The sequence below is a fragment of the Tachypleus tridentatus genome, chromosome 5 (genome assembly GCF_004210375.1).
Source record: "Tachypleus tridentatus isolate NWPU-2018 chromosome 5, ASM421037v1, whole genome shotgun sequence".
Taxonomy (NCBI): domain Eukaryota; kingdom Metazoa; phylum Arthropoda; class Merostomata; order Xiphosura; family Limulidae; genus Tachypleus; species Tachypleus tridentatus.
This window is the reverse complement of record NC_134829.1, coordinates 47,757,395-47,771,800: the sequence shown is the minus strand read 5'-3', so window position 1 is coordinate 47,771,800 and position 14,406 is coordinate 47,757,395. Positions and strand designations below refer to the sequence as shown.

The window sequence follows — 14,406 nt, the reverse complement described above, 5'->3', positions numbered from 1 at the left end:
AAACTATACATTATAAAGATGAAGCACACTTAAGCAAACGTTTAAAGATCTAAACAGGAGCAGTGCTAAAAGAGAAGTGATAGCCTGGTAAAACTGAATAGAGGGACTCGTGTTACAATAGTGTGTGTGGCACTCTCATTGGTAGAGGATTGTTACATGGTAACTTGCACCAGACACAAATTGAAACAAGTCATTTGCAATGAATGGAGGGGAGGCAGAAAGCTTATGGCATGCATGACAAAATGTTTTAAATATAGAGGGCAACTCTGAATAAGAATAGCTACTTATGTAAAAAAGGAACACTTGTTTCTTAATATTTCTATGATAATTTTGAACTTCAACAAATTTCTATCAATAAAACCACCTATTGCACTACTAAATATCTTACAATAAATACAAATTCTAAATTTTGGGTGTTCAAAATATTTTAACTTTGTAATTATTAAGAAACAAATTTTTTTGTGTGTGTGGGTGAAGATAATTTATTTGATCATCAAATTTACATGATCATAAAAATATAGCCTATAAAACTTTCTGTAATGTTCATTCTAAAGAAAACAAAAACTGTCTAGTCTACAAATCAAATGCATTTAAATTATCTTTAATACAATATATCTACAATTATTCAAATTGCAAGTTGAAATCACAGGAACATGAAATCAGATATCAAGATAACAATAAATGTATCTTGGTTTCCTTATCTCATCTGAATACATATTCATGACTTGAGTGTTGCAATCATGATTAAAATTTTCCTTTTTCCAGTGCACAATATTAAATTCAAACATTTTAAAACACAATTACTTTTTACATATTATGGTACAATACCTGTGTCACAATGGAGTATTACACACTTAACTTTTACCATTTTGGGGCAACTGACAACAGCAAAAATGCTTTTTAATCTGCAAATGGTTCATGAAAAATAACAAACAAAACAAAAGATAAAAATATGAATAAATTTGAGTTAGGACAAAAATAATGTGTACTATTAAGCATAATTTATTTAACATACAACAATGATGACGTATTCTAGAACTTTTGCAAATTAATCTTAATTTAAGGTATGTTTATATCAGAGTTTTTTCATAAAACTAACATCTACAATTCACTGTACTACGATAGACTTTTCACAGAAACACCACCATAAAACCTCTAACATTATGAAATACACCTCTGTGCCAAAAGAATTTAATCTTTAGCTGCTAAAGTTGGTATTTTTTGGAGCACAATAAATTTTGGTTAAAAATGTTTCAAAAGTTAGGTGCAATATAAATATGTCATAGTTGAAGAAATTTCATGTCCACAAATCTATCACATTTATTAAAATGGAAAGTTAATGTATCACTTTCTAAAGCTGAACATTAAAATGAATAGTATTAAATGATTGGAACTGCACAAACAATCACAATCAAGTGAGATTACAAGGTATCCAGATAATATTCAACTGCAGCAGCTCCGTGTTCAAAAAGCAGAACAAAGATTAAAAGCCTACAAGTTCCCAGTAAAGTAAACACAACCAGAAAATAAACAAAGCCTCAAGTATATCTTTGACAAAAATTAAAATGTAACACAAAAATATGATCAATTCTGTAACTTTCTACTTCCATACATAAATATATGATGGAAAGCAGCTAAAAAACAAACAACTACCAAAACAATAACATTAAAAAGCTTTCCAGTTATTATGCCATTTTAAATAGAAATTACCTACTTTTTGATAATATGCATTTTGCTAATGTTGCAAATAACTCAAAATGTGCCTTTCTAGTACTTTCAATAATCAAAAACATCTTCACTCCAAAGAACACATTTTAAAAGACAAAACAATATAATTAATTATTGTAAAACTCATTAAGTAGCTTACAAATGAAAACAGTACAAATACAGTAAAGTAACTTGGCAAAGAACATGATGAATTTATGAAAACTGACTAGAAAAAAGCTTTTCTCAAAAAATGATTTCTTTTTACCAGGCATGTGTTGTATGCAAAATATTGTACAAGTTATTAAAAAAGAAAAAAAAACAACAAACTATCCACCTTTCAACATTTTATGAGAATAATCATGAGGTACTATGAGTTTAACAAGAAAATAATGTAATCTTAGCTGCTGCTAAAATCTTTTTTGAAAAAAAGTGTAGTTTTGAATTTTAAAACAATGAAACAAAGATAAATGTTTATCTACGAATGCACAACTTGCAAAGATCTAAGAGTGACACTCAAATAATACCTCATTTTTACAACATTAGATGACTAGAATTACACTGTGACCAAATTATACGACGTACAATACAATATATAAGTTTCAGTGTCAAAAGCTAGATATCAGAACATATACATATATATGTATGTATATATATAACACACACACATCAAACTTTTAACAATATTTGTAAGGAACAGTATCATTGGATCTCTTCTGGAGTATCTGAATGGCTTGACAGTCATTATGATACGCACTTTCTATTTTGGATAGATGTTTATAATCTAAATCCACCAGACCAAGAGAAAAGAGATATGGTCTACCATTATCATCCATTAAGATATTTTCATCTGGAATATAAGCAGTCCTGAAAAAAATGTAAAACTTATTATTAATTCTTTATATATTATAATACAACTAACACCAATACCAGCAAAGGTACCTAACTGATGACCTAGGACAATATAGTAACAGAATCTTTGTTTAGTTTGCCTTTTTCTCATAATTAAATCAGTAACTATTATTTCCGTACAATTGTATCCACTCTTCTGGTAGAAATAACTAAATAATTTTCAACATGGACACATGCTAGCATTCAACTTATTTTTCTAGTCCTGAACTTTTACAAAAACATTTAAATAAATGAACACCGAATAAACCTTTACATCACAATTACCTATTTTTATCTGGTAAAACACTATAAATATACATATAAAATACAGACAGACACTATAATAACACTAGAAAGATTTAAATCAGGAAATTTTAGACTTTTTTAAAGCACATTTTAAATACTACAGTTGTACAAGGGTTACTGATAAATTTTGCCACGTTTTTATGACAAACTGTAGCAGGGAAAGTACTGGTATATTTGTAGTGTAAAATTTAAAGAAAACAACAGATGCTGTATGGTATGCAACTATTCAAATTAACACTAAAATGTATCTTGTTTTTCAAAAAACCATTTTGCAGAAAAATACAGTATAGAACTCATAAAGCCCAAATTTTGTCAAGCCTGAAACTGGTTAAAAATGAACATTGGAAACCATAACTATGAATTTTATTTCTCACAGAAAATGAAATGGAATATTTGATTCCACATTTGTTTTCATTATTATATTATTAACTATTTTTTGTTTACTCCTTTCCTTGTAAACAATTTTCTGTCAAACAAAACCGATTATGCCTTGTCACTCTGCCGTAAATTTCTCCCGACTTATTGCTTTGCAGAGAAACTTCCTATGGTATAGACCTGCAAATGTCTTACATGAAGAATTTGAACACATTTATGTTGGTAAGTTAGCAATGACAGGACAGATATAGAGATGTTAGTTACTGCTTATTTAGGAGAAGCTAGTTAATTAGAATAGTCTAAACTGAGCAATAAATAGCTTCTAAAAGCTATAGAAAGCTATAGCTTCTTTTGGAATTTTTATTAACCCAAACAGAAGTTATAATTTTTCTAAATGAAACAGATTAGCTCTCACAAGATTAGATTTATCAGTTTATGCTGCCCTTCATTTGCAAACTTTGAATACATTCCACAAGCTTTCAACCTTCCCTCTGTTGTCATCCAAAGTTTCAACACGACTCTCACATAAATCACTATGTGTCACCTCACTACCAACAAAACATAACAATGTGATGTATGTGACACCTTCTATATTCTATCACCAAACTATCACTTCAAAGTTTGGCAGATGATGCAAACACTTATAATGTGTAAGGAGGAAGAGTGGGAAGTGTGAGCAGAGGGAAATATTTATCAGAAATATATTTTCATTTAGGAAAATTATAACTTCTAATACGGTACTCTCCCTCTTCTCACAATATTGGCTTGAGTCCAACATTGAACTGGAGAAAAGACCAATGTGAGTGAAGCACAGGTGTAACCCCTGGAAGCATCCAAAGCACACTCTAACCTGAGAGAAACAGATCAGAGGAGGGGCACCACATTACATCTGAGTCAGATATCTTTTCCTCATGAAGAAAGGTAAAGTCAGAAGAACTACACATGACAGAACAACAGGATAGCATATCCCCATTGGAGAGGACAGTGCAATAAAGATATAAATTAAAGTAGAATCACTAAGATAGAAGGTGGATAAGAAGTGATGTGCCCTAAGCTGTGGAGTGGCTAGGGTAAAACAGATAACTAATACTTACTTGCTAGGTACTGACATCCTTGCAGGGTAGAATTAGGACCTATATCATCTTCACCTCATGTCTTTGTTTGTTTGTTTGTTTTTTGAATTTCGTGCAAAGCAGCACAGGGGCTAGTTACACTAGCCGTTGCTAATTTATCAGTGTAAGGCTAAAGGGAAGGCAGCTAGTCATCACCACTCCCTGCCAACTCTTGGGCTACTCTTTTACCAACAAATAGTGGGATTGTCCATCACATTATAATGCATCCATGGCTGAAAGAGTGAGCATGTTTGGTGCAACAGGGATTTGAATCTGCGACCCTCAGATTATGAATTGGGAGCTCTACCCACCTGGCCATGCTGGGCCATCAAGTCTTTGAGTCCAGAGAAAACCTACCAGAACACTCCAGGTACACACAGGGTAGATTAATTGCAGAAACCCAAGAATGTGTCATCAGAAATCTGAACGAAGTTTATCACATGCACTTGACCTCTGCAACCAAGAACAAGCCCAAAATGACCCAGGTCATCAACGTCCTCATAACAAGAAAAACCAAGGACAGAAAAGAAAACATGTCATGAAGACATTCTGCAACCCACTACAAAAAAGATCAATTGAAAGGGGAAGATAAAACAACTTGAAACCTATGTGATTGGTTCACTTAATCTCCAAAACCTCACTCAGTGGGTTCTGACATCCATTCCAGGGTAGGAGGAGGGCACCTAATCAGAAAGGTGAAGTGCATTTGGGTATCCGGAGGATCTTGTAACACCCTCTACACTAGAAGAACACCACATCTCTACTCTGATCTGAATAGTTTAGAGCCCTCTTTGTGAAACCCATTCAGCAGGATTTTTCCATGGCCATCCACCCCAGCAGCTTGAAACTGGTAAGTGGTAAAAACTCCCACACTCTGCTGGAAGAAAGGGAGGAAAGTGTGTTGGAGAGTCTGAAGGACTGCAACACCCAAAACAGTGCAATGGTGATCACTAAACCCTACTTTCAAAAGCAGACCACAAAGATCTATTCAATCAAGGTATAGCACGGATGGGCAACAATCTCTTTCTACTTTATCCACATCATCCATGGGCAGAGTGGTTTGGGACAAACATATTATAATGCATATATCATGAGGATTTCACACTCGAGTGATCTTATGAAACATGGGTGAGCATACACAGCCATGTAAATATAGAAATCAACATGACCTCCTGTGTAAATTAAAGGATGTCTGTGAATGATTATAGTTATCTGAGCAGAACCTATTAAGAGTACAAGATAAAATATCACAGTGGGATCCAAAGTGAAGCTGAAGCAAGTGCCTCTAAAAGAAAAGAAAGAAATAGCAAAGACTCATCTTGTGTCACAGTCTCGTCAAAGTCAAGAGAAGAGTCACAAGTGGTAGGTGATACTTCAAGGAAGCAGAAACAGTGGTGTGTAGGTAGTAAGAGATGAACATGTGCAAAGTCTTCCAAATGCCCTCAGTAGAATCTCCTCCAATGGCTGAAGAAGATGAGAGACAAGGAAATAGGAAGGTGATGTAGTTGATACAAAGAGATATGAAAGAGATCAAGCCATGGTAATCATGGAAAGATCAGAGGAGAAGGAAGGTTGCTTAAAGGAGAAACAGGTGGGAAAAAGGATCCTGGGCCACAAGCTGGAAGAATTATGACATCATAAAGAGGTCAAACAAAGAACACACTGACAAAGGTACAAAAGGAGGTAAGAGCAGGAAAGACTATGATAATGTCTCAGACTGTGAGCAATAAATGCCTTGGAGGCCGACACAGCCAGAAGGAACGGATCAACATACAAAAGGATAGGGGAACAACGACCATTTGGAAATGGGAAGAAAACAGAAAGCATGCAATAATGCCATCCAAAACTCAAAACTGAAGAGACCAAAGACTTTCTTTCAAGGAAACACTCAGAGATACAGGAAACTATTGGATAAGAAACATGGAAATCCCATTTTAATGCTCAGGAGCAATAAATAGTCCACTGGCACAGGCAGATGGCCAAAGAAGAGTGAATGGAACACGTTAAATGTGAAGCAACTCTGCGAGAAAAATCAGGAAAATGAGCCAACAACCTGATAAAAGCTAGGTGAGAAGATGGAGGACAGATGATGTGAGATGGAATACTGGTGACTGGGTTGATGGAGGAAGTTGGGATGGAAAGGAAAGGACCACCTGCAGTTGGAGGAACTGAAGGAACCAAGGTTCGATGGGCGAGGAAGGAGCAACCAGAATGACCATGAAAAGATGAAGAAGACCACCTGAAGAAGTAAATGAATGGGAATGGAAACATATAGGAATAGATGAGACCAATCACAGCTGAAAACACTGACAGCCAAGGCTGGAAGATGGGGAACCATGGACAGAAATCAAGATAACTGGGATTGAGGGCAGTGGCAAAGGCACATCCATAAGGGGTGCACCCAGATACAGATAGAGCCACTGATAAACGGCAGGATGCAGGGACAACACCTGGGATAAATAAGATATTGTTGGGAAATATGATTGAGCAGGAGAGTGAAAGCATCCGCAATATGACGTGCCACCCAATGTGTCTAATATGTGTGGGTCTAAAAAGACGATCCATAGTACAAAAACACAGGAAATGGGACTTTGTGCCGTCTTGGTGGTAGATAGAAGCCACCCAGTAGAAATGTTAGAATAGAGCATAACCAGCTGGTGTTTGTTAAGAGAAAATAAATAATACATAATCCAATTAAAGAACAGAAGTTTGAGAACATTGATGTGAAGAGATATCTCCTCCACAGACCAATGACCCAAACCTCTTTGTCAACACACCCATACACCCCAACTCTGAAGGGAAGTATCCTTAAACAGATGTAACTGAGGCAGTGGAGGAGGAAGAGGGACTCCCACCAACATATGGGCCTTGTCCAACACCAGAGAAGATTGACAAGCATGGGAGAGAAAATTAACAGGAGCATTCAAGGGATGTCGTACAAGGTTCCACTGATTATAAAAGGCCCACTGAAGCAAATGCATGAGCCCTTCCAAGGGGTATAACAGGTGTCAGAGGTGATTACCACCATATCAAAAGCTATAGAACTTTGCCATTAGGAACTAAAGTAGCAGATAGGGCAATTTGAATGGCCAACTTCATAGAAGGTAATCCGAGGAGAAGGGAGAGCCTAATTGAGATGGATGTCAAAAACAACACCCAGATGTACAAAGTATTGGGAAAGCTGAAGGAAGGACCTATCCCAAGTGAATAACCATCCCACTCCCACAACTTTAAAAAGGGGTTGACATGTAGGACTGGCTAACTCCTCTTCAGAAATGGCAACACGAAGCCAGTAGTCCATGCACCTGTGGAAGCACAGTCCCCAGGGTATGAATATGCCAAGCAGTAATGCAAACAAATGACAAAAGTAGATGGCATAGAAGGAAGACCAAAGTCCTTAAAGGTATATCTTTCCATAAGGGGCAAACTGTCAGCAGTGAAACCCATGTAAAGAAGATATAATACCTGTTGGGATAAGAGGATAAGGATGGAAAGGATAAGATCAGGAAGCAGGATTCAGAGATACACCTGGAGAACTTTGGGTTCATTGCAAGGAAAGGCAGAGTCCTGTTAAACAGAAGCCATGGCGAACTCTGTTACACAATAACTCCAAACTACATGCTGGTAATCATTATACAACTGGGTAAACTGAAACAATTGGGGTAAATTGTCTTGCTCAAGGACACAACATGTCACGAGCAAGTCTCAACTCACAATCTTTCAACTATAAGTAAAAGCAATAGCCACCAAGCCACAATGTCCCCAATAGAGATGATCAATATTAGAATATTCTGTTAAAATGTAGGAAAACTATGCTCCATTAACTTACTGTACTTAATTTTATTTAAGTTATATCATACCTTTCTTTCAGCCTCTGCATCACCACCATAATAGAGCAGTCTTTTGCAGAAAGTGACAGAAGAAATTCCCATATCTGTGACAAGTAGAATGAAAAGAACATATAACAAATACCTTTCTTTTTCACAATCTTAAAAAAACATGTAAAACAACTTACTAATGCAGTCAATGTTGTTAAAATTCATGGACCATTGAACTATTCAATGTGTGTGGCTTGACTCTTTACATACGTGTGTGTAGTTAAAAATAGGGTCATTTAAGAACTTGGCACTACTTTATGCAGATGTACATCTTAAGCTGTGGGCTTGAGCACCCCCATCTCGCTCTCCTAATTTCTAAACTTCTTATGTGAAACTACTGAATTGGAGGTTAAAACTGATAGATGGTGTATCCCCACTGCAATGTACATCCTACATATCACTCACCTCCAAAATCTTGGATACATTTTTAATGCCATGTTGTAACTTGTACCCCAGGATCTTTTTAAAAATATACAGCATATTTTGTTTAATTTTAATGCATTTTGTTTATGGCTTAAAAACTTGTAGTTATAATATATACATATATATTTTAGCAAAATTAAATAATTACATTCAAATGAAGCTAAATGAATAAAGAAAATCATGAGGAAGGACTGCATTAAAACAACAAATCCCAACCTCTGATTAATTATATTATAACCATAAATTTTCAAGCCATATACAAAACACATTAAAATTAATCTAAATATGCTGCATGTGATTAACACGTAGTTCAAACACCACCATAAGTCACCTGAAGTTGGCCTTTCCAGACTTGGTTTCAAGTTATTTGACATTACGGTCATTTTCTAATTTCAAATCAAACTAGATGGACTGATTCTTAAAAGGAATCACATTAAAAAGTCATAATGTATAAATTAAAAAATTTAAATAACATTAAAAAGATTAATGGCCTTTAAAAAACTAAAAACATTTCTAAGGTGGACAGTGTTACCATTGCCTAATGTTATGGATAAACCTTGGGACAAAGCATGTTTAAAATGGTGCCATTGTTGAGAGTTGTAACAATGGCAAGACAGTAAAATGAGGCTTATTGTGACCTGAGTGTTGCACAGACAACTCATTGGTGCATCTGTCCCAGATAAAAGAAATCAATAAGTTAAAATCTGTGACCAATGTGTAGTCTTGTTAGAATAACTTCCTCTTTCCAATCCTTATGAAAGCAAGAAAACCAAGGTCAAACAGAGGGTTTTCATTGGAAAACCTTGGTTTCATGTTGCTCACTCCAAGTCAACTGCAAACTGGCATGGAGCTGACCCTTGAATACAGGATCATAGTCCATGTAGGAACAAGCACAGCAGTGACAGTGCCAGAGTAGACAGACTTAGCTGCAGTGTCAGTGAGCCCATTCCCGAGAATACCAACATGGCCTGGTACCCATAAAAACTGGATAGAAGTAGATGTTAAAGAGAAATGGGCCAGTCGGTTTCGAATATCGATGAGAACAGGGTGAGAAATAATGTGAAGCGATTCCAGGGCCAGTAGAGAACTAAGTGAGTCAGTATAAATACTGCAATTTGAGTACTGATTAGCTTCTATGTGATCTAAGGCAAGAGAAATGGCATACAGTTCAGCAGTGAACACAGAAGCTGTAGAAGGGATTCTGCACGCAACCACCGAACCACAACAAACCATGGCAGAGCCCACACAGTCACCTGATTTTAAACAATCTGTATAAATAGGAATAGAAGGATGGTTCAAAAGATGTTCAGCAAATAACACAGTATTTCCATTCAGAAATGTCTGCTTTTCTCAGATGACTTAAAGATAGGCCACATTTAGGGACTGTAATAAGCCAAGGTAGGATGGGCTGCCCAGTGGATACAGCAATGCTATTCAAGGACAGATCCAATTCATCCAACTACTTGTGGATACGAAGGCCAAAAGCAGCAATGGCAGATTGTCTGTTCTGAAAAAGCATGGCCCACCGAGAAAGGAAAATACAACCCCAGGTGGGATGCTTTGTTGAGGAACGAAGTTTCGAAGCATACAAGAAAGACAATTGCAAATAGCAGATGTACAAACAAGGTTCGTGAGACTCTGTGTATAAGCTCTGAACTGGGGAAGTGCAGAGCTGAAGTCCCTGATGATGAATGGGGTCCAGCATCTTTAAGGCTGAGGTCCTGGAAAAGCCACAGGCCAGTGATGTACAGTATAGTTTCGATCGAATAAGAGCACAATATATCTTCAGCATAGAACATTGATCTACTCCCCAAGTGGTGGAAGAGAGGACACTAAGGATGTTCAGTGCTCTTGTACATTTGACCCGTAGCTGCTTGATGTGTGGTATAAAGATCAGCTTACAGTCAAAGATAAGCACCAAGAACTTTGTCTTAGAGACCACAACTTCACCAATGCAGAGGCAGGAACAGGGTGAATACCTCACTGGTGGAAAAAGTTCATGCAAATGGTTTTAGAGAGAGAAAAGGTAAAACCATATGCTGTGGTCCACTTCAGTACATGTGAGACAGCAATCTGTAGCTGCCACTCAATATACCTCCTGTTTGACGACTGACATGAGATGTAAAAGTTATTGACATAGAGCTCGTTTGCAATAGTAAGAGGGAGTTGTTCAGTGATGGCATTACTCTTTACATTGAAAAGTGTGACACTCAAAACACAGCCCTGAAAGACTCCAAATTCCTGTAGAAAGAATGGGAAGTGTTGAACCCACATGAACTTGGAACTGCCTGTCCATTAAAAACATTTTAATAAAAATGGGCAAATGGCCATGTAACCCATATAAATAGAGGTCTTGCAAAATGCCAAACTTCTGTGTTGTATTATATGCCTTCTCAATGTCAAAGAATATTGATACAAGATGTTATAATTTGAGAAAGGCTTCTCTGATTGACGTTTCAAGTCGAATCATGTGGTTCATGGTGGAGAGCTGTCATCAGAACTCACACTGGGTGGGCATGAGGAAGATGTTTGATCTGAGGAACTAAACAAGACGAGCATTAACCATCCTCTCTAAGGTCTTACAGAGACAGCTTGTCAAAGCAACTGGATGGTAGTTTCAAGGAATCTTCGGATCCTTCCCAGGCTTAGGGAAAGGTTGGATAATAGCCTGGTACCAGGCATCAGGAAAAATATTATCCTGCTAGATCCAGTTAAAAACAATCAAAAGAACAGCAAGAGAAGCAGGAGATAGATGGCGCAGCATTTCATAGTATACATCATCAAGTCTGACTGACGTACCACCAGACTGATGAAGGACCAGTTTGAGATCTACCAGTGTAAAGGGACGATTGTAGTGATAGACACAATCAGGTTGAAAGGAAAGAGGTATCACTCTGCCTGAGTCTTGATGGAGGATGAACCATAAGTGCTAGATACCTGGCAAAAGCTTTCACCTAGAGTATTGGCAATGCTCCAGGTATCAGCTACTTCTTGGCCATCAGAGGGTAAGATCAAAAGGGGACAGAATTATATTGCCCACTGACCCTTTGAATCTTGTCCCATATGACTTTGGAACTGGTGGTAGGAGATATGCCAGTTGTGAACTTAATCAAAGATTCCTTCTAGCTTTGATGTCTTACCCACCCAGCATGTGCATGGGCCTGCTGGAAAGTGATGAGGCATGAGAGTGTGAGATACCTATGAAAAGTATCCCAGGCCTGTTTTTGAGCCTTCCGTGCCATGTGGCAGGCAGAATTCCACCACAATGAGGATATCCACGGAAAACATGTTGAGGTTTTAGGAATAAATTGAGCAGCTGCCTGTATAATACAGTCAGTCACTGCTGCCACACGGTTATCTACTGATGGCTTACAGATGATGGCAAGATCAAGTTCTGTGAGAGCAGTTAAAGAAGGCCAATTTGCTTGATCCAGCTTCCACAGCAGCATGTTGGTTGGGTAACACTGACCACGGCCAGAAGATGTACCCAAGGAAATGCCCATACCTGGAACCAAAAGAAGTGGATCTTGGGGTTTGCTGGAATGTATGTTAGGAACAGAAATGGCTTTTAATGTTGATTCATCAATTTTTTTAACTATGGAGATTAAAAGACTTTTTATTTGGTTTGAGAATGGTTATTTTGAAGGCACAAAGAGATCCAGCTGCACTCCCACTATAATAGTGGAATGAAGTGTAGCAACATACGTTTGTAATGAACTGGTGGACAGCAACTTTCGAGCCTCAGGGTAAGTAATGTTTTGAATCTTTTTCAAATGCTGCACCTCTTCTTCTTTCAACCATTTAGGGCAAGAACAAAGTAAGGCGGGTGAGAGCCATTGCAACTGACACAATGAGGGTCTGTTTCACACTCCAGGCATCATGGTCCCTGCCACCACAACAAGCACACGTCAAGGAAGCACAACATGATGTCTCAAATGACCAAACCACTGACACTGGAAACATCTGAGGGTTTAGAATGTATGGCCATACCTTGCAGTTAAAATAACCTGCCTTAATGGTAGTGATGTAAATGTCAGAACAAGGACATTGGTCGGTATTATAATTCAATCTTTGTGAGTGGAGATATGCCTCACTGCAGAAACTTCTTGGGTGGAGAAACCAGGAAGAATCTCCGACTTAGGGATGTTCTTCAAACCCCTCTCAACAATAACTCCTTATGATGAATTCAAAGTATCATGAGGCATAACCTCAATAGGTATATCCCCAATCGTCTTTGAATGCAAGAGGACTTCACTGTGTTGACATGTGGATGTTTCCACAAATACGTCACGAGAGCGAAGCTTCTTCACTGACTTTGGAGAACCAGCAAGTCCCTCTAGACCCTTCTGAATGAAAAAGGGATACATCTGCCCTAAAGGTTTGTTTGAAAGAGAATGTAGAATAAGAAAATGAGGTACAGGTGTTTCAGATGTTGAAGATTGCTGCTCAGAATCTTCAAGACATGGTTGTTTACCTATGGACTGTTTTTCACTATTTTATTTAAGTTTTTATTTGGAGGATCTATAATAAAAAACGAATATTCCAGTGTCTGCTGTTCTCACCCACCATGGATCCCTAAAAGGGGATGCACTACAGTGCCAAACCAAGACACTGCAGCAACACCAGGGTTTCATGAGCACTATACTCAAACACCAGCATCAGATAAAATGTGCACAACACCTGTTGAGAACATCCAACACTGATACTTGGTTTACTCTAGCCCAAGTGGACCAGCCAATTGACTTTAGGGGGCCACCTCAAGGCTGTCCATCTGCAGGAATTCAAGGCCAAAGTGGTGTGTTAGGGTTGGACCCCTCTACCATCAGCATCCTCTCCTCCTCTTCATGGGTCACCATGCGCAGCAAACACGTGGGTGGATGCTTGGATCCTAGAGGAGGCAAACTGAAAGAACAGAAGCCTCCCTAGGAGGTCCCCTCATCACATATAGGAATTCACACCGAGGGGATATGCAATAGGATATACTATAAATCTGATGAAAAGTAAACTTAAAGATGACACAAACAATTTTGAAGATACTAAATGCCTATCTTATCAAAAAAGTGTTAAGAGTTCTAGCATAAAGACAGACTTCAACACTTCATGTAACACGTTCATAAGAGGTTTACGTACAACACATGTAGCTAGCTGGATACATAACATGATTGTGAAGAGAGTCCATTATAAGGTGAGAAAGGTACCATAACTAAGGCATGACAAGTACAAAATCTTGATGAAATTGAAAGGAAAAGCTAAACCTGCATAGCTACAATATTGTAACAACATACTTAACCAGCCAGAGGATGATAAACCTGCACAGCTACAATATTGTAACAACATACTTAACCAGACAAAGGATGATAAACCTGCACAGCTACAATATTGTAACAATATACTTAACCAGTTGGAGAATGAAAAACCTGCACAGCAACAATACTGTAACAATATACTTAACCAGTTGGAGAATGATCTGCACAGCTACAATACTGTAACAATATACTTAACCAGTTGGAGAATGATAAACCTGCACAGCTACAATATTGTAACAATACTTAACCAGTTGGAGAATGATAAACCTGCACAGCTACAATATTGTAACAATACTTAACCAGTTGGAGAATGATAAACCTGCACAGCTACAATATTGTAACAATATATTTAACCAGTTATGGGATGATAAACCTGCACAGCTACAATACTGTAACAATACTTAACCAGTT

General features: G+C 37.5%; 1 protein-coding gene across 2 annotated transcripts in view; it reads right to left on the bottom strand.

Moving 5' to 3' along the window:
- Window positions 1–454: 454 nt before the first annotated feature.
- The window catches only part of Ipk1 (Inositol phosphate kinase 1), a 40,516-nt gene continuing 26,564 nt past the window's right edge, over window positions 455–14,406 (bottom strand). For both annotated transcript variants that reach the window (XM_076502457.1, XM_076502459.1), the window contains exons 13-14: window positions 8,249–8,322; window positions 455–2,571 (exon numbers count right to left, since the gene is read on the bottom strand). In XM_076502457.1, coding sequence (XP_076358572.1) covers window positions 2,382–2,571; window positions 8,249–8,322 — 264 coding nt within the window. In that variant the 3' untranslated portion in view covers window positions 455–2,381. The remainder of the gene's footprint in view (window positions 2,572–8,248; window positions 8,323–14,406) is intronic.